The 25,127-nt window shown below is 47.2% G+C and overlaps 2 protein-coding genes and 1 pseudogene across 5 annotated transcripts in view; 2 read left to right on the forward strand and 1 right to left on the reverse strand.

Annotated features, from left to right (window-relative positions):
• Nucleotides 1–4,134, forward strand: part of tex2l (testis expressed 2, like) — a 68,161-nt gene extending 64,027 nt beyond the window's left edge. For all 4 annotated transcript variants that reach the window (XM_078417671.1, XM_078417670.1, XM_078417672.1 and 1 more), the window contains one exon: nucleotides 321–4,134. In XM_078417671.1, coding sequence (XP_078273797.1) covers nucleotides 321–458 — 138 coding nt within the window. In that variant the 3' untranslated portion in view covers nucleotides 459–4,134. The remainder of the gene's footprint in view (nucleotides 1–320) is intronic.
• A 2,568-nt stretch (nucleotides 4,135–6,702) lies between these two features.
• LOC144604169 (large ribosomal subunit protein uL3-like) lies at nucleotides 6,703–15,529 on the reverse strand (annotated as a pseudogene).
• A 3,092-nt stretch (nucleotides 15,530–18,621) lies between these two features.
• Nucleotides 18,622–24,706, forward strand: ndufb10 (NADH:ubiquinone oxidoreductase subunit B10). Its single transcript, XM_078417676.1, has 4 exons — nucleotides 18,622–18,828; nucleotides 21,997–22,135; nucleotides 23,612–23,751; nucleotides 24,439–24,706. The coding sequence occupies exons 1-4, from the start codon at nucleotides 18,681–18,683 to the stop codon at nucleotides 24,534–24,536; spliced, it is 525 nt and encodes a 174-aa protein (XP_078273802.1). The 5' UTR covers nucleotides 18,622–18,680; the 3' UTR covers nucleotides 24,537–24,706.
• Nucleotides 24,707–25,127: the final 421 nt, after the last annotated feature.

Consider the following 25,127-nt stretch of genomic DNA (forward strand, 5'->3'; position numbering starts at 1 on the left):
GGGAATTAACCTAGTAAACCTACGCTGCACGCCCTCAATAGCAAGAATGTCCTTCCTCAAATTTGGAGACCAAAACTGCACACAGTGCTCCAGGTGCAGTCTCACTAGGGCCCTGTACAACTGCAGAAGGACCTCTTTGCTCCTATACTCAACTCCTCTTGTTATGAAGGCCAACATTCCATTGGCTTTCTTCACTGCCTGCTGTACCTGCATGCTTCTTATGAGTTATGTTTCCATTGTACGATATAAGCAATGTGCTTGTGGCATGTGTTGCAGTTGGCCTTCTGTAATACTAACTCTGCCTTCCTTTGTAATTACAGAAAGTTTTTGTGATGCCAAACATGGATGATATCTACATTCCCATCATGCACTCCAGCCTTGATAAACCAGGACATTGCAAGCAATCTCCATCCGAGCTCGCAGAGCAAGCTTCCCCTGACAATGCAGACAAATACTGACAACACCCTGCACTATTTGGTGATCTTTTATTCCTCTCTGAGGTTTGCCAAAAAGGATTATGTTCCTGCTCGCAAATACTTGAAAAATGGAAATGGAGAAGCTAATTGAATTGAAGATTTCCTTTTAGAACTGGTGCACAGCTCGGTACGTCTAACAGCTTCCTCGATTTTTCTACATTCAGATGGTATCTGGACATTAAATAATGAATCTAGTTTGTTCTTGAGGACTTGCACTGTACAAATTCCCAACTGAAACATCTCAGTGAAGATTCAACCGTGGAGGTCAGAGCCAAGACATTGATTCTAATTTTCTAACCCAACATCGCACTTATTCTCCCAGAAGGAGTATTGGACTGTGATTAAGAATCCCCAGTTGTCCGTTTCCTATTTAGTTGTGGGATCGTGACACAAGATGTGCAAAATTCAATGAGCTGCCCACGATGATCAACTTTGATATTTAATTCTCTCCACTGCAAAGGAAGTGCAATTCATGCTCTATGTGTAATGCATGGCTGATCCAATACTACGTGTCGAATGCCACTGGCCAAGATTAATTTGTACTCTTGCATGAATGTATATTTAGCATTTTGGCTGCATTCAGAGATACAGCGTGGAAACCTGGCCTTCGGCTCACCGAACAACCACGTACACCAGTGCGTAAGGAGGAACTGCAGACACTGGCTTAAACCGAAGATAGTCTGAAGAAGGGTCTCGACCCGAGACGTCACCCTTTCCTTCTCTCCAGAGATGTTGCCTGTCCTGCTGAGTTACTCCAGCATTTTGTGTCCGGCTTTTAAATAGTTGTGCAAAATATATTTTAACGACTTTAAGTAGAAATCCAGGCGATTTGCACCACGCAGCCAGCAGTTCCCCATCGGTGCAAATGTCAATGTGTGGAAATATCAATTTGTGTTTAAATCCAAAGATAGACACAGAGTGCTGGCATAACTCAGCAGGCCAGGCAGCATCTGTGGGGGAATAAAGGGTGGGACCATTTCTTCCGACTGAGTTACTCCAGCACGTTTTGCCTATCTTTGATATAATTTTGCGTCTAAACCCGTACACTAGTTTTATCCTACACACTAGAAGCATTTTACCATCCCACCGATAAATTCTTTGTAATGTGGGAGGAATCCAGAGCACCCTGGGAAAACTCACAAAGTCACAGGAAGTACGTCCAAACTCCGTACAGACAGCACCCCTAGTCAGGATCGAACCCGGGTCAATGGTGCAATGAGGCAACAACTCTACCACTGCGCCACTGTGCGCCTTTTGAAAATGGTGATGATAGTGTTTTTCCTGTTTTGGTTTTGCACTCTCATTTTAATTATCTAGCCAAAAAAAGCCATTAAATATAAATTTTCAGATAAGTAGTAGTTATTTACCATGCTCCAGTTTCCAAATCGCAAAGACGTGCGGGTTTGTAGGTTAATTAGCCTCAGTAAATCGCCCCTGGTGTGCAGGGAGTGGCTGAGAAATTCGGACAACATAGAACTAGTGTGAACGGGTGACCAATGGTTGCCATGGACTCGATGTGCTGAAGAGCCTGTTTCCACGCTGTATCCTTAATCTAAACCAAACTAATTAGGAAAAGGAAAATGTGAGCCTTATCTACCAGCCTTCCTTTCGTACGTCTCACAAAAAACTATATTTGGACAGGAACCCCAGCCTCCTTCACTCTCTGAAGAAGGGTCCCCACCCAAATCATCACCTGTCCATGTTCTCCAGGGATGCCGTCTGACCCACAGAGTTACTCCAGCACTTTTTGTCTTTTTAAAAATAAATGAAAGATATTGTTTGCTTGCTGATATTTGTACACCAGCGCAGAAACAATGGCAGTTTTGGCAACGAGAATTTGTTAACCCTGAAAATGTTGCTTTCTGCTTTGTTTGTTTGGAATGGTCCAAGTTCTGTAAAACTGACGTCCGGTGCCTCATCCCAAACAACAGTGTCTCTTCATCAAAAATGAATAACTGGTAAAGGATGGACATAAAATGCTGGAGTAACAGCGGGTCAGGCAGCATCTGTGGAGAAATGGAGTAGGTGACGTTTCGGTTCGAGACCCTTCTTCAGTCTTCAGCCAGAAGACCCGAAAACGTCACCTATTCCTTTTCACCAGAGATGCTGCCTGACCCGCTGAGTTACTCCAGCATCTTGTGTTTATCTTCATTGTAAACCAGCATCTGCAGTTCCTTGCTACACTGTATGGAAAAGGATGTACGGGAGGGTCAGAGAAAGGGAGATATTTGTAACCTGAGAAATATTCATGTAACTATTTATGGTAATTTTGTACAAGGCTGTTCCAGCCACAGGAATAGAAAAGTGGAATTGTAAACCATTTGTACAAACTTTCCCTCTTTTATCCATGCATGTTGCACATTTTAGAAACATAGAGCAGGAGGAGGCCATTTGGCCCATCGAGCCAGCACCGCCATTCAATATGATCATGGCTGATCATCTAAAATCTGTACCCTGTTCCTGCTTTTTGCCCATATCCATTGATTCCTTTAGCCCTAAGAGCTAAACCGAACTCTCTCTTGAAAACATCCAGTGAATTGGCCTCCACTGCCTTCTGTGGCAGAGAATTCCACAGATTCACAACTCTCTGGGTGAAGACGTTTTTCCTCATCTCAGTCCTAAATGGTCTACCCCTTATTCTTAAACTGTGACCCCTAGTTCTGGTCTCCCCCAACATTGGGAACATTTTTCCTGCATCTAGCCTGTCCAATCTTTATGTGTCTATAAGATCCCCTCTCATCCTTCTAAATTTCAGTGAATACAAGCCCAGTCGACCCATTCTTTCATCATATGTCAGTCCCGCCATCCTGGGAATTAACCTGGTGAACCTACGCTGCACTCCCTCAATAGCAATAATGTCCTTCCTCAAATTAGGAGACCAAAACTGCACGCAATAATGCAGGTGCGGTCTCAACAGGGCCCTGTACAACTGCAGTAGGAAGGCCATCATGCCATTAGTTTTCTTCACTGCCTGCTGTACTTGCATGCTTACTTTCAGTGACTAATGTACAAGCACACCCAGGTCTTGTTGCACCTCCCCTTTTCCTAATCTCACACCATTCAGATAATAATCTGCCTTCCTGTTCTCGCCACCAAAGTGGATAACCTCACATTTATCCACATTATACTGCATCTGCCATGCATCTGCCCACTCACCCAACCAATCCAAGACACCCTGCAGCCTCATAGCATCCTCATCGCAGCTCACACTGCCACCCAGCTTTGTGTCATCCGCAAACTTGGAGATGTCACCTTTAATTCCCTCATCTAAATGGTTAATATATATTGTAAATAACGGGTCCCAGCACCGAGCCTTGCGGCACCTCACTAGTCACTGCCCGCCATTCTGAAAAGGACCCGTTAATTCCGACTCTTTGCTTCCTGTCTGCCAACCAGTTCTCTATCCATGTCAATACCCTACCCCTAATACCATGTGCTCTAACTTTGCACACTAATCTCTTGTGTGGGAGAAATGCATTGATATTATTTAAGGCAACGTGTTAAGTGCAATAACCTGATCAATGTACCAAGATTTTTTTTTTTTTTTAAGAATTCTCTTTGTATTTGTCGTCTATAGCCAGAGGCATTTGTGTAAAGAATGGTGAATGGCAGGTATGCATGTTGTCTTTTTAAAATAAAACAACAATATATAGTTACCCCTGAAGACTGTGTTTGTCTCAGGTGGTTTGTAGTCTGGTGAACAGAACCTATTTCTCACTTCCTCAGTCTTCACGATTTGCATTTCTTCAATCCAGTCTCACACCTTCTGTGAGATAACCCACATTTAATTTATAGACTTTAGAGATACAGCATGGAAACAGGCCCTTCGGCCCACCGAGTCCGCACCAACCAACGATTACCCCGTGCACTAATCCTACACACACGAGGGACAATTCTACAACTTACCAAAGCCAATTAACCTACAAACCTTCCTTTGTCCCGCCCCCTGACATCAGTCTGAAGAAGGGTCTCGACCCGAAACGTCGCCCATCCCTTCTCTCCTGAGATGCTGCCTGACCCGCTGAGTTACTCCAGCATTTTGTGAAATACATACCTGTACGTCTTTGGAGTGTGAGAGGAAACCAGAGCACCTGGAGAAACCCCACGCAGTCACGGGGAGAACGTGCAAACTCCATACAGACAGCACCCGTAGTCAGCATCGAACCCGGGTCTCTGGCGCTGTGAGGCAGCAACTCTACCGCTGCGCCACCGTGCCGCTCGGAGTATGCACGGAGTAGCTTAGAGAGCACCAGAGAGTATCCTCGGCTCCATTTCTACATTGAAGATGGACGCAAAATTCTGGAGTAGCTCAGCGGTCAGTTTGCACCTGGAGAAAAGGAATAGGTGACGTTTCAGGTCGAGAGCCTTCTTCAGCTGTGTTTCTACATTGCTCCCTCCAGCAACAGCATCAGAAACAGATGTAATAATTAATCAGAACATCATTACTAATTGACACAGGAATTAAAACTACTTCTAGGAGTCAAACATCACTGAGTACATGCTTAATTCTTCAGATGCAGGTTTTTGGGGTCATTCAACAGTCGGAGATGATGGAATTGGGCCAAATGGAGTCAGAGAGGCATTCTGAACTTATTGGTTTAGGCCTCAAATGAGGAGATCCAAGTTGGGTATGTGTGTCCTGTATAGGGCTGCCAACTGTCCCGTATTAGCCGAGACATCCCATATTTTGGGCTAAATTAGTTCGTCCCGTACGGGACCGCCCTTGTCCCTTATTAGTAGGGTTGCCAACTTCCTCACTCCCAAATAAGGGACAAAGGGTGACGTCACCGCCCCGCGCCCCACGTGACCTCACCCAGCCAGCGGCCACGTGCTCCCGCTCCACCAATGGCGGCCGCCATTGGTGGAGCGGAATCACGTGGCCGCTGGCTGGGTGAGGTCACGTGGGGCACGGGGCGGTGACGTCACCTTGTCTCGTATTTGGGAGTGAGGAAATTGGCAACGCTAGCCCTGTATCAAACCTGGATCCCTCACACAAATGAATTTTGTGTACCAACCTTTCTTAAAGGAAGAGGTCCAGCCACTGTTACTAGCGGGGCATATTAATGGAAACAAAGGTACAATGCATACAGTCTGAAGAAGTGTCCCGACCCAAAACGTCACCCATGCATTCCCTCCCCAGATGCTGCCAAACCCGCTGAGTTCCTCCAGCACTTTGGGTCTTGCTCGAGATTCCAGCATCTGCTGTTCCCTGTGCTTCCATACGTAAAGCATCTTTCAGCTTTAAAATCCTTTGTTATGAAATATTTGTTGCATTGATTTTTCAGTACTGATTCTATTTAGTTTAGTTTAGAGATACAGCCCAGAAATAGGCCCAAGGGCCCACCGAGTCCACACCGACCAGCGATCCCCCCCCGACTTAAAAAAATATTGTACACACACTAGGGACAATTTACATTTATACCAAACCAATTAACCTGCAAACCTGTACCTTTAGATTTTTAGATTTAGAGACACAGCGCGGAAACCGGCCCTTCAGCCCACCGGGTCTGCGCCGCCCAGCGATCCCCGCACATTAACACTATCCTACACACACTAGGGACAATTTTTACATTTACCCAGTCAATTAACCTATATACCTATGCGTCTTTGGAGTGTGGGAGGAAACCGAAGATCTCGGCACGGTAGAGTTGCTGCCTTACAGCGAATGCAGCGCCGGAGACTCAGGTTCGATCCTGACTACGGGTGCCGTCTGTACGGAGTTTGTACGTTCTCCCCGTGACCTGCGTGGGTTTTCTCCGAGATCTTCGGTTTCCTCCCACACTCCAAAGACGTACAGGTATGTAGGTTAATTGACTGGGTAAATGTAAAAATTGTCCCTAGTATGTGTAGGATAGTGTTAATGTGCGGGGATCGCTGGGCGGCGCGGACCCGGTGGGCCGAAGGGCCTGTTTCCGCGCTGTGTCTCTAAATCTAAAAATCTAAAATCTCGGAGAAAATCCACGCGGTCTCGGGGACAACGTACAAACTCCGTACAGACGGCAACCGAAGTGGGGATCGAACCAGGGACTCTGGCGCTGTAAGCGCTGTAAGGCAGCAACTCTACCGCTGGGCCACCGTGAACAGAGTTTGATGTTGTCCTGTTTTTGTAAAAGTGCCGGACTGTTCAAGAAGCAATAAAGACAAGATGACGAATCAAAGACAGTGAGCATTGTGCGCTGATTTATTGCTATCTTTAACACTGACCCAGAGGCAGACACACCAGTACCTATGAAGAATCCACCAGAGTGCTGGCCTTTGCTTGCACCAGTTCTTTCTTGAGGGGGCCCTGAATAATGGGAACAATAAAAAAAATTAAAACAATCTCAAACAATAAATAACGACATTTAACAGACAAATATCTTGGACTACTTCTGGCTCTTTTGAGTATGCCGTTGTAAATTGTAGGTCTTGTAATGTCTCCCTATTTCTGATGATAGCCAATTAATCACCGTCCATGTTGCCAGGCCTCGAGGGTCTGAGCTACAGGGAGAGGTTCAGCAGGCTGGGACTCTACTCCTGGAAGTGCAGGAGGCTGAGGGGTAAACTTATAGAGGTGTATAAAACCATGAGAGGAATAGATCAGGTGGACGCACAGAGTCTCTTGCCCAGACTAGGGGAATCGAGAACCAGAGAACATAGGTGAAGGGGAGAGAGATTTTATAGGAATCAGAGGGGTATCTTTTTCATGCAAAGGGCGGTGGGTGTATGGAACATGCTGCCGGAGGAGGTAGTTGAGGCAGGGACTATCGGAACGTTAAAGAAGCAATTAGACAGCTACTTGGATAGGACAGGTTTAGAAGGATATGGGCCAAATACAGGCAGGTGGGACGCGTGTAGATGGGATATGTTGGCCGGTGTGGGCAAGTCGGGCAAGTCGGGCCGAAGGGCCTGTTTCCACGCTGTATGACTCTATGACTCAATGTTGCACTGTAATATATTAAAATTAACTGAGTGGATCTAGACTATGTTAGGGCACATATAAGCGAGCCTACCATGAACGCTCTCTTCTCCTCTGGTGTCTGGAAATGTCCGTAGCCAAATTTCGAAGTGACTCCAAACACCCCCTCACTGTGATGGAGGCAACAAAACTTCCACTCTCTTCCCCCCGCCCACGGACCGACAGCTCGTCCCCGACCGACCCGCACAGCCCCCGCAAGGGGATGGGAGTCCCCGCGGCCGAGTCGCACCGGGCGCTGAAACGTCTCGCGCAAACTCCGTACAGACAGCACCCGTAGTCGGGATCGAACCTGGGTCTCTGGCCCTGTAAGCTCTCTAAAGCACCAGCTCTACTGCTGCACTACCGTGCCGCCCCAAATGTTTTTTATTCTTTTATCAGCGCGGAAGCAGGCCCTTCGGCCCACCGAGTCCACGCCGGCCAGCAATCACCCCGTACACTGGCACTATCCTATACGTTATGGACAAACTCGAACGTCTTTGGAGTGTGGGAGGAAACGCGAGCACCCAAAGAAAGCCTATGCGGTCACGGGGAGAACGTGCAAACTCCGTACAGACAGCACCCGTAGTCAGGATGGAACCCGGGTCTCCGGCGCTGTAAGGCAGCAACTCTACCGCTGCGCCACCGTGTCAATCCTTGCCTTGGTCACTTGCATTTATAATGTAGATGGAACAACTCATTGCCTTCCTGAGACTTTGGGCGGTCACGGTGGTGCAGCGGTAGAGTTGCTGCCTTACTTACAACGAATGCAGCGCCGGAGACCCGGGTTCGATCCCGTCTACACGGAGTTTGTACGTTCTCCCCGTGGGTTTTCTCCGAGATCTTCGGTTTCCTCCCACACTCCAAAGACGTGCAGGTTCGTAGGTTAATTGGCTGGGTAAATGTAAAAATTGTCCTCGGTGTGTGTAGGATGGAGTGAAAGTGCGGGGATCGCTGGTCGGCGCGGACCCGGTGGGCCGAAGGGCCTGTTTCCACGCTGCATCTCTAAACTGTATCTCTAAACTAAACTTCATCCCAACTCATCTAATATGTTGGCAAAATGAACATTGCCCTCGGGGGTTCTTGGCCTGACTAAGATTGCAACCAGTGTCATGGAATCCACATCTGTTGCTGAATCATACGGGGAGTGGAGACGAGGGCAAGTTATAATGATCGTGCCAACCTTTACTCCCACGTGGAGTTTAGGATTGACAATTTTTACATTAGAATGTTTAATTAGTCCAAAAAGATTAATCTATGATCACTGTTCTGCAATGATTTTTAAAAAGGATGTTTTTAAAATGGGGTAATTAGCTCTCTCATTTAGTTCAGTTTAATTTAGAGATACAGCACCGAAACAGGCCCTTCGGCCCACCGAGTCCGCACCGACCAGCGCTCCACTCACACTTGTACTATCCTACACACACTAGAGACGATTTACAATTACATCTAAGCCAATTAGCCTCCAAACCTGCACGTCTTTGGAGTGCACAGTTTAAGAATAAGGGGTAGGCCATTTAGAACCGAGATGAGGAAAAACTTTTTCAGTCAGAGAGTTGTGAATCTGTGGAATTCTCTGCCTCAGAAGGCAGTGGAGGCCAATTCTCTGAATGCATTCAAGAGAGAGCTAGATAGAGCTCTTAAGGATAGCGGAGTCAGGGGGGTATGGGGAAAAGGCAGGAACGGGGTACTGATTGAGAATGATCAGCCATGATCACATTGAATGGCGGTGCTGGCTCGAAGGGCCGAATGGCCTCCTCCTGCACCTATTGTCTATTGTCTATTGTGTGGGAGGAAACCTGAGATCCCGGACAAAGCCCACACGGGTCACGGGGAAAACGTACAAACTCCATGCAGACAGCACTCGTCATCGGATGGAACCCGGGCCTCTGGCGCTGTAAGAGCAGCAACTCTACCGCTGCGCCACCGTGCCACCCTCAATATTATAACAATTGCAGAAGAATTCTACGTGTCCCAGCATTTGCAATACCTTTGAATCCCTTTCATTTAGTGACTCCAATCACATCTACATTTTCATCTTGATGAAAGACATTGTGTACTGTCATTTGTTTTTCCAGTTTCTCGTGAGCCCAGTCCACTTTCTCTGCAATGGTTCCCCCATTCAACTGGACTTCCATGACGTGGGCCTTCTTCTGATGCAGAAGCAGTAGCCTCATCTAATGGAGGAGAAAGAATTTAGTAAAGATTATGTATAATATATAAACATTATATTCAATATAAAACGTTGTCCCTCAGTGTGGTAGTGGGTCTATGGAACGAGCTGCTGGAGGAGGTAGTTGAGGCAGGTACATGAACAACATCTAGTTTGTTTAGAGATACAATAGACAATAGACAATAGGTGCAGGAGTAGGCCATTCGGCCCTTCGAGCCAGCACCACCATTCAATGTGATCATGGCTGATCATTCTCAATCAGTACCCCGTTCCTGCCTTCTCCCCATACCCCCTGACTCCACTATACAGCGTGGAAACAGGCCCTTTCGGCCCACCAGGTCCGCGCCGACCAGCGATCCCCGCACATTAACACTATCCTATACCCACTAGGGACAATTTTACATTGTACCAAGCCAATTAACCTACATACCTGTACGTCTTTGGAGTGTGGGAGGAAAGCGAAGATCTCAGAGAAAACCCATGCAGGTCACGGGGAGAACGTACAAACTCCGTAAAGATAGCACCCGTAGTCGGGATGGAACCCGGGTCTCCGGCGCTGCATTCGCTGTAAGGCAGCAACTCTACCGCTTTCCCGCTGTGCCACCGTGCCATCCAAATGTCATTTAAAAGACATTTGGACAGGTCCATGGATAGGACAGGTTCAGAGGGATCAGGGCCTATTGCGCGCAGGTGGAACTAGAATTGGGAATGGTTAGTAGAAGACCTTGAGACACACTGTAGGAGCAGAATTAGGCCACTTGGCCCATCGAGTCTGCACCTGGCTGATCTATTTTGCCCTCTGAACCCCATTCTCCTGCCTTCTCCCTGTAACATTGGACACCCTTACTAATCAAGAGCCTATTAATCTTCACTTGAAACATACCTAATAACTTGGCCTCCACCGCCATCTGTGGCAAAGAATTCCATAGATTCATCACCCTCTGGCAAAATAACTTCTCCATTCTAAAGTTACGTCCTTTTATCCTGAGGCTGCGCCCTCTGGTCCTAGACTCTCCCACTACTGGAAACATCCTCTCCACACCCACTCTGTCTAGGTCTTTCATTATCTAGTTTGTTTCAATAAGATCCCCCCCCCTCATCCTTTTAAACTCCAGCACATGCAGGCCCAGTGCCATCAAACACTCCTCATACGTTAACCCAATCATCCCCAGGAGCATTCTCCTATCTATGCACGGTCTACAATGGAGATGCATGTAGAACACAGAGAGTGGTGAATCTGTGGAATTCTCTGCCACAGAAGGTAGTTGAGGCCAGTTCATTGGCTATATTTAAGAGGGAGTTGGATGTGGCCCTTGTGGCTAAAGGGATCAGGGGGTATGGAGAGAAAGCAGGTACAGGATACTGAGTTGGATGATCAGCCAGGCTCGAAGGGCCGAATGGCCTACTCCTGCACCTATTTTCTATGTTTCTAAAACTGCTCTCACCTGAGTATGAACAATGACTCTGATGACCTTGCAATATTTCTTCGTTGCTGCAAAATCTTTTTCCAGTTGCTTTTTCCCAACTTCATCCTGCCATTTCTTGCTGTATTTAGTAAAAGCTTTCTTCTTGCTCTTGCACCTGGTTGTACATGGAGACATGGCGTGAACTGCAGTGCACGATGTTTGGAATAACTATTCATTATTCAGCTCAAAGGCCAAGACACCGACTAACATCAATAGTTAGTGTAAGAAAATGACTGCAGATGCTGGTACAAATCGAGGGTATTTATTCACAAAATGCTGGAGTAACTCAGCAGGTCAGGCAGCATCTCGGGAGAGAAGGAATGGGCGACGTTTCGGGTCGAGACCCTTTTTCAGACTGATGTCAGGGGGGCGGGACAAAGGAAGGGTACAGGTGGAGACAGGAAGATAGAGGGAGAACTGGGAAGGGGGAGGGGAAGGGAGGGACAGAGGAACTATCTAAAATTGGAGAAATATGAGGTGCTGTTCCTCCAATTTCCGGTGGGCCTCATTATGGCACTGGGGGAGGCCCATGACAGAAAGGTCGGACTGGGAATGGGAGGGGGAGTTGAAGTGCTCAGCCACCGGGAGATCAGATTGGTTAATGTGGACTGAGCGCAGGTGTTGAGCGAAGCGATCGCCGAGCCTGCGTTTGGTTTCGCCGATCTAAATAAGTTGACATCTGGAGCAGCGGATGCAATAGATGAGGTTGGAGGAGGTGCAGGTGAACCTCTGTCTCACCTGGAAAGACTGTTTGGGTCCTTGGATGGTCAATAGTTACGTCACCTGCCTGGATTTTCCAATTGGATCTTGCAAATTTATAGGAGCAAAAGGAGGGGAGCAAGGACAGCTGGGCCTTGGCACGGTGGTACAGCGGGTAGAGCTGCTGCCTCACAGCGCCAGAGACCCGGGTTCGATCCTGACCTCGGTTGCTGTCTGTGGGGAGTCCGCACATTCTCCCTGCGACCGCGTGGCTTTCCTCCGGGTGCTCCGGTCTCCTCCCACGTCCCAAAGACGTGCGGCTTTCTAGGTTCATTTGCCGCTGTAAAATTGCCCCCTAGTATGTAGGGAGTGGATGTGAAAGTGGGATAACGTAGAACTAGTGTGAATGGGTGATCGATGGTTGATTTGGACTCGGTGGGCCGAAGTGCCTGTTGCCATGCTATATCTCTAAACTAAACTATATTAAACTTAACTAAACTAAACTAAACTTAACTAAACTAAACCAAACTAAACATGGTCTGAAGAAGGGTTCCGACCTGAAGCATCACCTATCTATGTTCACCAGAGATGTTGCCTGACCCGCTGAGTTACTCCAGTGTTTTGTGTCTATTTAGGTTCTGCAAATGCCCCACTTTGCACCTGCTCCATCTTCCAGCAGCTCCTGCATATTTTGAACATACCTGTATTACCTTTCTTTGCCTTGTTTTAGCTATTGCCCACGTCACATTGAGATTCAGGATTGCCGGGCACTTTGGAGAGCTGGACAAAGAATTCAGATCCGAGGGGTAATTCAGTCACGAAAGACTAGCCCCAACGTATCACAGCAGGACGTTATAAACGCTTGAGACTGCTGCTGTTCAGACTCTTTTGTTCCACTAACAGCCCTTTCCAAATCAGTCTGATACTCAGACAAGAAGATACATGTTCCATGACAGGACCCCAGGCTGAGGGAACTCTATCACTCAATCTGTCTCCTTACAACTGGATGGGTGAGCTAAGGGCTCTATCTAAATCAGTGACTGATTTGGCCACTGAGTCCGCGCCAACCAACAATCCCCATACACTACTTCTATCCCACACAAGGGACAATTTACAGAGGCCGATTGACCGACAAACCTGCTCGTCTTTGGAGCGTGGGAGGAAACTGGAGCACCCGGAGAAAACCCACGGGGAGGACGTACAAACTCCGTACAGACAGCGCCCGCAGTCAGGATTGAACCCGGGTCTCTGGCGCCGTGAGGCAGCAAATCTATCGCTGCACTACCGTGCCGCCCCAAAACTGGGGGATGTTAAATAAGTATGGGATTGAAACTTTGTGGTCTCTCCTTTTAAGCTGACCCCACAAGAACTCGATACAGGTAAATTAATTTGAAAAGAGAAAAATTCTCATTACCAGCTCTTCTAAAATCGGCGCCTGCATTCATCACTGATGTGCTCGGCAAAGATCGTCTTAAACGTGCGCAGGCCCCTGGGAGTTTTCACATATCCCACGATCCCGACAACTATTAATGGCGGGGTTTCGATGATCGTAACAGCCTCCACCGTTTCTCGTTTTGAAATCTCTGAAATATTAAAGCACCCAGTTCGAGTGTGGAACGTTGGGTGCGATGGGCGTTTGCTCTCAGATGTGCTAAGCGTTGTGGCTTGGTACTGCCGCAAGACCACAGCTGCTTCACAAATGATGGAACCAAATAGGTTTTCCAACTGTCCCATATTAGCCAGGACATCCCGTACTTTGGGCTAAATTGGTTTGTCCCTTACGGGACCGCCCTTGTCCCGTATTAGGCCCGGGGGGCGCTGTACGCCCGGATGCTTAGGCCCGGACACTCTAGGCCCGGACAGTGTAGGCAAACGGAGTGAGTTCGGGGAGCAGGGCCAAGTGTGTTCGTCGCACGAAGGTTGTGTAGCAACCCGCCTCCGGGCCCGGGCGGCCGCCATTGGTGGAGCGGGAGCACGTGGCTGCTGGCTGGGTGCGGGGCGGTGACGTCACCGTTTGTCCCTTATTTGGGAGTTAGAAAGTTGGCAACCCAATTTGAATTGCAAATGAAGCAGAAGGAACGGTACCATAACTGCTGGACCACAACATGAAAAATGTCAATAACAAATTGATTGCTTCATGAATTTAAAAAAAAATCAGGGGCAACACAGTGGTAGAGCTGCTGCCTTACAGGGCACTTCAGCCCGTCGAGTCCGCACCGACCAGCGATCACCCCGTACACTAGGACTATCCTACACACACTAAGGACAAGTTACAATTTTACCGAAGCCAATTAACCTACAAACCTGGACGTCTTTAGAGTGTGGGAGGAAACCAGAGCACCCGGAGAAAACCCACTTGGTCACAGGGAGAACGTACAAATTCCGTACAGTCAGCACCCATGGTCAGGATCGAACCCGAGTCCCTGATGCTGTAAGGCAGCAACTCTACTGCTGCGCCACTGTGCCGCCCTAAGTGGCAATTGCTTGTCAACTTCAATGCCTTGTCAATTTCATTAGGCTCCACCATGTAACTAGCAGCCTGTGTTCTTAAAGAGACTGTCCGCTATAACCAAAATTCTTTATAAAGAGGTCTGTAACAACGAGGGTTTACTGTCTAACATTTCATAGCACTGGCGACACATTAACGATACGATGTACAGGGCCCTAGTGAGACCGCACCTGGAGTACTGTGTGCAGTTTTGGTCCCCAAATTTGAGGAAGGATATTCTTGCTATTGAGGGCGTGCAGCGTAGGTTTACTAGGTTAATTCCCGGAATGGCGGGACTGTCATATGTTGAAAGACTGGTGCGGCTAGGCTTGTATACACTGGAATTTAGAAGGATGAGAGGGGATCTTATCGAAACGTATAAGATTATTAAGGGGTTGGACACGTTAGAGGCAGGAAACATGTTCCCAATGTTGGGGGAGTCCAGAACAAGGGGCCACAGTTTATGAATAAGGGGTAGGCCATTTAGAACTGAGATGAGGAAAAACTTTTTCAGTCAGAGAGTTGTGAATCTGTGGAATTCTCTGCCTCAGAAGGCAGTGGAGGCCAATTCTCTGAATGCATTCAAGAGAGAGCTAGATAGAGCTATTAAGGATAGCGGATTCAGGGGGTATGGGGAGAAGGCAGGAACGGGGTACTGATTGAGAATGATCAGCCATGATCACATTGAATGGTGGTGCTGGCTCGAAGGGCCAAATGGCCTCCTCCTGCACCTATTGTCTATTGATAGAACTTTATTTATCCCAGCAGGGAAATTGATCTGCCAACAGTCATAGAAACACAAGATACACAAAACACAAAATACATGAACCTTTAAATTAAAGAGATGAGTGGAAAGGCTTGAGGGATGTGCAACGATTTGGGGGGGAAGTCAGTCTCAGTCTACCCCACGACAGAAGGGGGAGGAGGAGTCAGTCTCAGTCTACCCCACGACAGAAGGGCTAGGAGTTGTAAAGTTTGATAGCCACAGGGAAGAAGGATCTCCTGTGGCGCTCTGTCCTGCATTAATATAACATTACAAGAACCGTTCTGTAAAAGAAGTGGAATCTTACTCTGGCTTGGTCTGTGTATTTCCCGCACGACGTGAGTCATCCCGGCCTTCTATCCCAGGTAGGCCGTCAGATGCACCGGCTTGCTTTCATCGTCCTTCGGCCAGCTTTTCACCTTCCCCCGGTGCCTGCAGCTTCTCTTGCGAGGAAGGAATCCCGTGTGCCCATGTCTGGGTGCCGAAAATTTCCGATGGGACCCCGCCACACTACAGCCAACCACCGCCATGAAGGCACGCTCCTAATCTCCTGGGAAATGTTTCGTTAAAGCTTGCAATGACCGTGCAAAAATAGGACCAATGGAAAATGTACATTCACGACCACCTTTACCGTCAATCCGGGAGAAAATATTCCCGTGTCCAGTCACACATTTTAAAATTAAGAGAAAGCTTACAAACCATGATGTGGACAGTGCCGAGCAGCTGAAAGAGGCAGTTTCTAAGTGCTGAAATAAGCTCATACTTAAGACGTTACTTAATATACAGTCACAAATTTAGCTCCTTGGCTCTATTACCCCATGTTTTGATTTCAGGGGCAGAGAGGCAGACCAAGTTTAACATCAGACTAGTGGCTGAACACCAGGTGCCAGCGACACCCTTCACTGAATGACAGAAATCCCCTGGCACCAAAGGAAGATACTCCTTCATGGGATATATTACTCCTGAAAATAAAATAAATATAAATAGTATTAGTCAAATGATATGTATGGCGTTGTTATCATATCATATCATATATATACAGCCGGAAACAGGCCTTTTCGGCCCTCCAAGTCCGTGCCGCCCAGCGATCCCCGTACATTAACACTATCCTACACCCACTAGGGACAATTTTTACATTTACCCAGCCAATTAACCTACATACCTGTACGTCTTTGTTGCTAAAGATAATACGGGTTCAGGATCGTTGAGTCACCCAAGACCCAGACATGTCCATTTTGTCATCCTTATTTTGGACCGTATTGATGTACAACAACTTGTGTTAATGTTGAAAACATTACAGCGGCGGTTCCCAGGTTCAATCCCGACCTTGAGTGCTGTGCTGTCCGTGGGATTGGTGTAGATGGGGCGTGTTGCCGTTGTGGGCAAGTTGGGCTGAAGGGCTCCTTTACACGCTACATAACTCTATGACTCTGATCATGTGGGTTTCCTCTGGGTGCTTCCATTTCCTCCCACATCCCAAAGAAGTGTGGGTTTGTAGGTCAATTGGCTTCTGTAAATTGTCCCTAGTGTGCAAGGAGTGGATGAGAAAGTAAAACTAGACTTTTAATTAATCAACATATGTTATCAGTAGGTTCTTCACATCTAACAAAACCAATTGCATCTGGGACAAGGAGGTGCAACAAACACATGTTTAAATTATGTTAAATTTATCTCCAAATTTGAGGAAGGATATTCTTGCTATTGAGGGCGTGCAGCGTAGGTTTATTAGGTTAATTCCCGGAATGGCGGGACTGTCGTATGTTGAAAGACTGGAGCGACTAGGCTTGTATACACTGGAATTTAGAAGGATGAGAGGAGATCTTATCGAAACATATAAGATTATTAAGGGGTTGGACACGTTAGAGGCAGGAAACATGTTCCCAATGTTGGGGGAGTCCAGAACAAGGGGCCACAGTTTAAGAATAAGGGGTAGGCCATTTAGAACGGAGATGAGGAAAAACTTTTTCAGTCAGAGAGTTGTGAATCTGTGGAATTCTCTGCCTCAGAAGGCAGTGGAGGCCAATTCTCTGAATGCATTCAAGAGAGAGCTAGATAGAGCTCTTAAGGATAGCGGAGTCAGGGGGTATGGGGAGAAGGCAGGAACTGATTGAGAATGGTCAGCCATGATCACATTGAATGGTGGTGCTGGCTCAAAGGGCCTACTCCGGCACCTACTGTCTATTGTCTAATAGTTTAGAAATACAGCCCACCAAGTCCACGCTGACCATCGATCACCCATTCACACTAGTTCTATGTTATCCTAATTTCTGAACCACTCCACATACACTAGGGGCAATTTGCAGAAGCCAATTAATCTCCAGACCGGCATGTCTTATGAAGTTGTTTCCTCGAGGGCGAGTCAGTCACAGACATTTGCAGAGCTTTCCACAGACACTGCTGCCACCCAGAGGGTGGAGAATGATGTGACTCAATGCTGCAGGATCCGATAACCTTAAAATAAGATTATGGTTCACAACTAAGATTATATGGACATTCCTTCCACCTTTCTTACAAAAAAGAGGAACTAATTAAATCTTTAGTCAGAGGATGGTGAACCTGTGGAATTCTTTGCCACAGAAGGCTGCGGAGGCTGTCAGGGGTACGGGGAGTCAGAGGTTATGAGAAGAATGGGGTTTGGAGGGAGAGATGGATCAGCCATGATTGAATGGTGGAGTAGACTTGATGGGCCTAATTCTGCTCCGATCACTGATGACCTTATGAGCAGGGCGCCGCCATGTTGTGTGTGTCGGCGGAAGAGCGGCCGCCATGTTGTGTGTGTCGGCGGAGGAGCGGCCGCCATGTTGTGTGTGTCGGGCGCAGGAGCGGCCGCCATGTTGTGTGTGTCGGGCGCAGGAGTGGCCGCCATGTTGTGTGTGTCGGGCGCAGGAGCGGCCGCCATGTTGTGTGTGTCGAGCGCAGGAGCGTTCGCCATGTTGTGTGTGTCGGCGGAGGAGCGGCCGCCATGTTGTGTGTGTCGGCGCAGGAGCGGCCGCCATGTTGTGTGTATCGGGCGGAGGAGCGGCCGCCATGTTGTGTGTGTCGGCGCAGGAGCGGCCGCCATGTTGTGTGTGTCGGGCGCAGGAGCGACCACCATGTAGTGTAAGAAAATAATTGCAGATGCTGGTACAAATCGAAGGTATTTATTACACAAAATGCTGGAGTAACTCAGCTGGTCAGGCAGCATTTCAGGAGAGAAGGAATGGGTGACGTTTCAGGTCGAGACCCTTCAGACTGATTGTGATAGGTGAAGGGTCTCGACCCGAAACGTCACCCGTCTGAAGAAGGGTCTGGACCCGAAACGTCTCCCATTCCTTCTCTCCCGAGATGCTGCCTGACCCGCTGAGTTACTCCAGCACTTTGTGTCTTGACCACCATATTGTGTGTGTCGGTGCAGGAGCGGCCGCCATGTTGTGTGTGTCGGGCGCAGGAACGGCCGCCATGTTGTGTGTGTCGGCGCAGGAGCGGCCGCCATGTTGTGTGTGTCGAGCGCAGGAGCGGCCGCCATGTTGTGTGTGTCGAGCGCAGGAGCGGCCGCCATGTTGTGTGTGTCGAGCGCAGGAGCGGTCGCCATGTTGTGTGTGTCGGCGCAGGAGCGGTCGCCATGTTGTGTGTGTCGAGCGCAGGAGCGACCGCCATGTTGTGTGTGTCGGCGCAGGAGCGGCCTGCAGCAGGGCGGCAGCCATGCCTGGGGACTGGGACAAGGACGTTTACCAGGAGCCCGCCAGCCGGACTCCGGTCGTGGACAAGCAGACCGGGCTGCCAAACCCCGCCGTCATCGTCAGCAAACTCTTTTACTACACGGTCGATTTGCCGGTCACGACCTTCAGAGGTGAGTGTGCGGGAGGCCGAGGCCGGGGCGCCCTTCACTGGGGACAAGTGGGTGCCGGGCAAGGGGGTGCTACTAATTACTATTTACTGTTAATCTTAGCCACACCGAGTAACAGGAATGGCTTTGCTGTGCGTGCAATCCAAGCAGATAACACTGTACATAAATACAATCATTCATGTCAAACTCCACTGTGCTCTCTCTGCTCTCTCTCTCTCTCTAGCTTCCTTACCCCGGTCATTGCCTTCAGAGTATTCCAATGCAAGAGGTCCATTGTGTTCTTTGACAATAATCACAGCAGGACAGCCAACACAGTGAGAGAGTTTAATTGAATTGAATACTTTATTGTCATGTGTGACAAGTCACAGTGAAATACTTTGTTTGCATGCCCAAGGTATGCAAATAGTCGCCACATAAAGGTCCTTACAGAGTTACAAAGAACCCGCACTAGGTCCCTCTTTGTTCTCTTTCCCCTCCCTCTCACGGCGGTCTCCCCACGCTAGGCCCCCCCCCCCCATTGTTCTTCTAGTTGGTGTTGGTAATCCTCCCGCGGACACCAACAGGATTAACAAACTCATCAGGAAGGCTGGCTCCGTCCTGGGGGTGGAGTTGGATTAATGGGAGGTGGGTATTGGAGGGGAGGATGCTCCTCAAACTGCGGAGCATCCTGGACAATACAGCTCACACCCTCCATGGCACACTGGTCAACCAGAGTGTAGGAGCCTTCAGCAACAGACTGGTTCCACCAAGATGCAGGACAGAACGCCACAGGAAATCCTTCTTCCCTGTGGCTATCAAACTGTACAATCGCTCCCCCTTTCTGTCGTGGGGTAGACTGAGACTGACTCCCCTCCCAATCTTTGCACGTCCCCAATCCTTTCCACTCGTCACTTTAATTTCATGTATTCTGTGTCTGTTGACAGATCAATTTCCCACCTGGGATAAATAAAGTTCTATCATATCGTAATCTGTAGGAAATGTGTTCGACAAGTCTACTGCCACAGTACAGACTTCCACAATTAGAAAAGGCAAAAATATAAATGGAGTCAATAGACAATAGGTGCAGGAGTAGGCCATTCAGCCCTTCGAGCCTGCACCACCATTCAATGTGATCATGGCTGATCATTCTCAATCAGTACCCCGTTCAGTCTGAAGAAGGGTCTCGACCCGAAACGTCACCCATTCCTTCTCTCCCGAGATGCTGCCTGACCTGCTGAGTTACTCCAGCATTTTGTGAATAAACCCCGATCCTGCCTTCTCCCCATACTCCCTGACTCCGCTATCCTTAAGAGCTCTATCTAGCTCTCTCTTGAATGCATTCAGAGAATTGGCCTCCACTGCCTTCTGAGGCAGAGAATTCCACAGATTTACAACACTGACTGAAAACGTTTTTCCTCATCTCCGTTCTAAATGGCCTACCCCTTATTCTTAAACAGTGGCCCCTGGTTCTGGACTCCCCCAACATTGGGAACATGTTTCCTGCCTCTAACGTGTCCAGCCCCTTAATAATCTTATATGTTTCGATAAGATCCCCTCTCATCCTTCAGTCGAGCCGTTGTGAGCAAGTTGGGCTGAAGGGCTCCTTTACACGCTACAGAACTCTATGACTCTGATCATGTGGGTTTCCTCTGGGTGCTTCCATTTCCTCCCACATCCTTCAGTCGAGGGCCTGACCTACAGGGTGATGTTGAGCAGCCTACGAGCGCAGGAGGATGAGGGGTGACCTTATTGAGGTATAAAAGATCTTGAGAGGGATGGGTGATTGCACAGTCTTTTACCCGAGTGAGGAATCAAGAACCATAGGACATAGGTTTAAGGTGAGAGGGGAAAGATTTAATAGGAGCCTGAGGGGCAACTGTTCCACTCAAGAGTATATGGAACGACCTATCAGAGGAGAGTTGAGGCAGGTACTATAAGAGCATTTAAAATACATTTGGACAGCTTTAAATGTTTAGAAGACATGGCTAGAAAAGGTTTCGATATATGGGTCAAGTGTGGGTAGTTGTGACCAGAGTTGATGGGCGTCTTGTTTGGCATGTGACTGAACGGTCTGTTTCTGTGCAGTATGACTGTAGAATAGATAGAGTCGAGGGAAAGATACAGAGTTTAGAATGTAGTCATCAGCACTGTAGAGCATCAGTTCCAGAGAAGAAATCCTAATACTCCATCCAATTGGAGTGGAATTAATGGAACTAATTGTCGACTTTCGAAGAGATCCCCCCCCCCCTCCCACCATCAACAACACCACAGTCACATCTGTGGAGTCATTTAAGTTCCTTGGAACCATCATCTCCAGGGACCTTAAATGGGGGGCCACCATCGACTCCACAGTCAAAAAGGCCCAACAGAGAATGTACTTCCTGCGGCAACTGAAGAAGCACAATCTGCCACAGGCAATGGTCCAATTCTATACTGCTATCATTGAGTCCGTCCTCACCTTCTCCATCATGGTCTGGTTTGGCTGAGCCACCAAGCACGACATCCGGTGGTTGCAATGGATCGTTCACACAGCAGAGAAGGCTGTTGGCTGCAACCTTCCCCCCATTGACGAACTGTACCCTGCAAGGGCCAGGAAGCGAGTGGGCAAGATCATCTCTGACCCCTCTCACCCTGGCCACAAACTCTTCGAAGCACTTCCCTCTGGAAGGCGACTCCGGACTGTCAAAGCAGCCACGGCCAGAAATAAAAACAGCTTTTTTTCCACGAGTGATAGTTCTACTCAATAACCAAAAGTCTGTAGTCTCTTTTTTGCTCTGGTTTATTTTCACCCACATGTTTATCCTTATTGTTTTGATGTGGTTATGCTTTATTCTTAATTGTTAACCGTATGTTTGTGTTGTCATTTGTGAGCGGAGCACCAAGGCACATTCCTTGTAAATGCATACTTGGCCAATAAACTTATTCATTCAAATGCTGGATTTCTGAATCCAAGCACAAAATCATGCAAACATTCATTAAGTCAAGCAGCATCTGGGGAGAGAAAGAAACATTTCAGCTTGATGACTGCAGAAGCAAGGAACTGCAGGTGCTGGTTTATATAGCAGAGATGTAGTATGTTGATATATGTCAAATTAACAGCAAATCCACCAGATGAGAAAATATGTTTTTGTGGGAGATGTTGGAACATGTTCTTGCTTAAATCCTTATGGCTATTTAACTTTTTCTTTGCAGGATGGGTGGAACGGCAACAGAAAAAGAATACATTTTATTACTACCACCAGAATTTCAGACGGGTGCCTGATCTGATTGACTGTCAGCTGGGTGACTACCTTTGCTATTATGAAGCAGAGATGCAGTGGAGACGGGATTAGTATGTATCTGGGTTTTTTATTTGGGTGGAGTCCCATTAAATAAAATTCTGAAAGTACTGTTTTACCAGTGGGGCAAACATAATTTTTCTTATAGGTGGGCAATGATTTCAGTAGTCTCGAGCATTAAACAATATAAATGCTGGTATTCTCTATATTTAATGAGCTGCGCAGCGGTAGAGGTGCTACGTTACGATGCCAGAAACCCGGCTTCGATCGTGATTACGGGTGCAGTCTGTACGGAGTTTGCACATTCTTTGTAACCACGTGAGTTTTCTCCACATACTCCGGCTTCCTCCCACACTCCAAAGACGTGCAGGTTTGGAGGTTAATTGGCCTCTGCAAATTGTCCCATGGATAGAACTGGCGTGCGAGTGATTGTAGTTGGTGTGAACTCCATGGGCTGAAGGCCCTGTTCCCACGCTGTATATCTAAACTGAACTAATTGATACGGGATCAGTAATTTTCAGCCACTAATGTGCCTTTTGAAAAGGTTTATTTCCGGTAATTTACTTGAGATCTGATTCTCCCGTGATCTTTTCTCTCTATTTTCCTTTATCAATGATCTCTGCCTTTTTTTTTACTTTGATAAGGTTCTGACTGAGCAAATCACAAAAATTATTGAAGGATGCAGATGCACAAATGTTTGAAGTGAGCAATATAGTTTAATAGCGTTCTAAAAATAATTAAAAGCATTAATTTAAAAATTTAAGAATTAAAAGCATGTGTTATGAAGTTTGGTATTTTATATCAGGGACCCTCTGCTTAATCCTTCTTCATTCCCTCATTATTATGCGCCTAAATTTTCAGCACTCTCTGCTCAACATGTGTTCAATTGTGAACATGCATTTTGGAGAACTGGAGACTTGGAGAATGTCATTGTTGATTGATTGAAAGATGAAGCATGGAAACAGGTCCTTTGGCTCCACGCCGGCCATCAATCTCCCATTCGCACTAGTTCTATCATATCCCACTTTCACATCCTCCCCCTGCACACCAAGGGCAATTTACAGAGGCCAATGAACCTCCAATCCTGCACATCCTGGAGATCCCAGAGCACCCGGAGGAAACCCACGTGGTCACAGGGAGAACGTACAAACTCCACAGACAGCACTCGAGGTCAAGATCAAACCAGGTCTCTAGTGCTGTGAGGCAGCGACTACCAGCAGAGCCACTGTGTTGTTCAACAAGGGAGGAAATTTGTCGCAACTTATAAGAAAAGCAACGTGGTTCATTACTTTGTGGGCAATGTTGCATGCGGTTATTCTACGTCCACTGTTCCTGTGGATTGCTCATTAATGCATTTAAAGTCACGTTAATGAACAACTGGTTCTCAGTTCAGCCAGGGATTCGTTTGATGGATATCTAATGTTCAGTGATTGCTAAAGCATGCACTGTTCTAAACTAGTAAACCTTCTAGAAACAAGGAACGCTTTTATTTGTTTTAATTTTAATTTAACCTGCACTTTTTCCTTCAGCAAGGTTGATCAAGAGATTGTTAAAATTCTTCAGGAGCGTCTGAGGGCCTGTCAACAAAGGGAAGGTGACAGCCATGTCCAGAACTGTGCTAGAGAGCTGGGGCAATTCAAGGAGGCAGCAAAAGGTTACCAGTCAAGATGTAAGTAACTCACGGCATAATCATTTGAATGAGAAGAACCGAAAGTGCTGGAGTAACTCAGCGGGGCAGGCAGCATCTGTGGAGAATGTGGGCAGGTGATGTTTCAGGTCAGGACCCTTCTTCAGACTTGAGTGAAGAAGGGTCCCGACCCAAAATAGTCTATCCACGTCCTTCAGATGCTGAAGATAGACACAAAATGCTGGAGTAACTCAGCGGGATATGCAGCATCTGGAGAGAAGGAATGGATGACATTTTGGGTCGAGACCCTTCTTCAGGCAGTCTGAAAAATGGTCTTGACCCGAAACGTCACATATTCCTTTTATCCAAAGATGCTGCCTGACTTGCTGAGTTACTCCAGCATTTAGTGTCTATCTCCGGTTTAAACCAGCATCTGCAGTGCCTTCAGCACTTTGTGTTCAATGCAAGATTCTAGCATCTACTGTTTTGTGTCTCTACTTGAATAAGAAACCTAACTTCATCAAGCCAAGTCTGCTGCAATTTCCCTCTCTGGCTTTTTAATCTTGCCTATTTACCTGCCTTCCCAGCTAGCAACCCATTCTTGGAAAAATTCCTGCTGTTGCTAACCAGTTGCATTGTTTTTTTAACATTTTTTCCTACTGTATGAAAAAACACAAATGAATTGAGTATTATTAAAATCCCATTCCCTTGTTCACTTTTTCCTTTCAGATGGTGATCTTGGGGCTTATGCTAGTGCCAGGAAATGTCTAATGAAACAGAAAAATCAAATGATTGAGGAAAGAGAAAAGGAGAAAGGTGAAGCATAAAAGCACCCACCAGGCAGGCATCTGTTAAGTTTAAAAAATGGAATTTGTGATAAACATCGCCTATTATGTACAGTCTGAATGTGTTCGAATTGTGCAGAATGTTTAAATTTCACATCAATGTGATTACGATACATGGACCTACTAAATAATAAATAATGCATAACCTATAAGCTATGCTTTGTCAATACTTTCGATGTTTTAGTCCTTGTAGCCTGCAGTCAATACAAGTAATGTGGGGACAGTAATGCTGATTTGATTTCCCCTAAATTAGTCATCTTGTAAGTTAAGGAAACCTCTTAATCAGCATTCACACCAATGGTCTTCATTTAGACACAAAGGTTTGGCTTCCCCAAACACAAGACTTTAAAGGGTCCTGACCCAAAACATCATCTATCTATGTTCTCCAGCGATGCTGCCTGCTGCGTTACTCCAGAACATTGTATTTTCTTTTGTAAGGCAGCACCTGCAGTTCCTTGTTTCTACATTTTGCTGTCATTATCATTGGGAAGGCTTATGCATTGATTTGTTGCTCACTGAAATAAATTGCACTGTATTACCTCCACCGTCCCTCAACAATCATTCAGACTAGAA

This window comes from Rhinoraja longicauda, chromosome 21 (assembly GCF_053455715.1).
Source record: "Rhinoraja longicauda isolate Sanriku21f chromosome 21, sRhiLon1.1, whole genome shotgun sequence".
NCBI classification, from domain to species: Eukaryota; Metazoa; Chordata; class Chondrichthyes; order Rajiformes; family Arhynchobatidae; genus Rhinoraja; species Rhinoraja longicauda.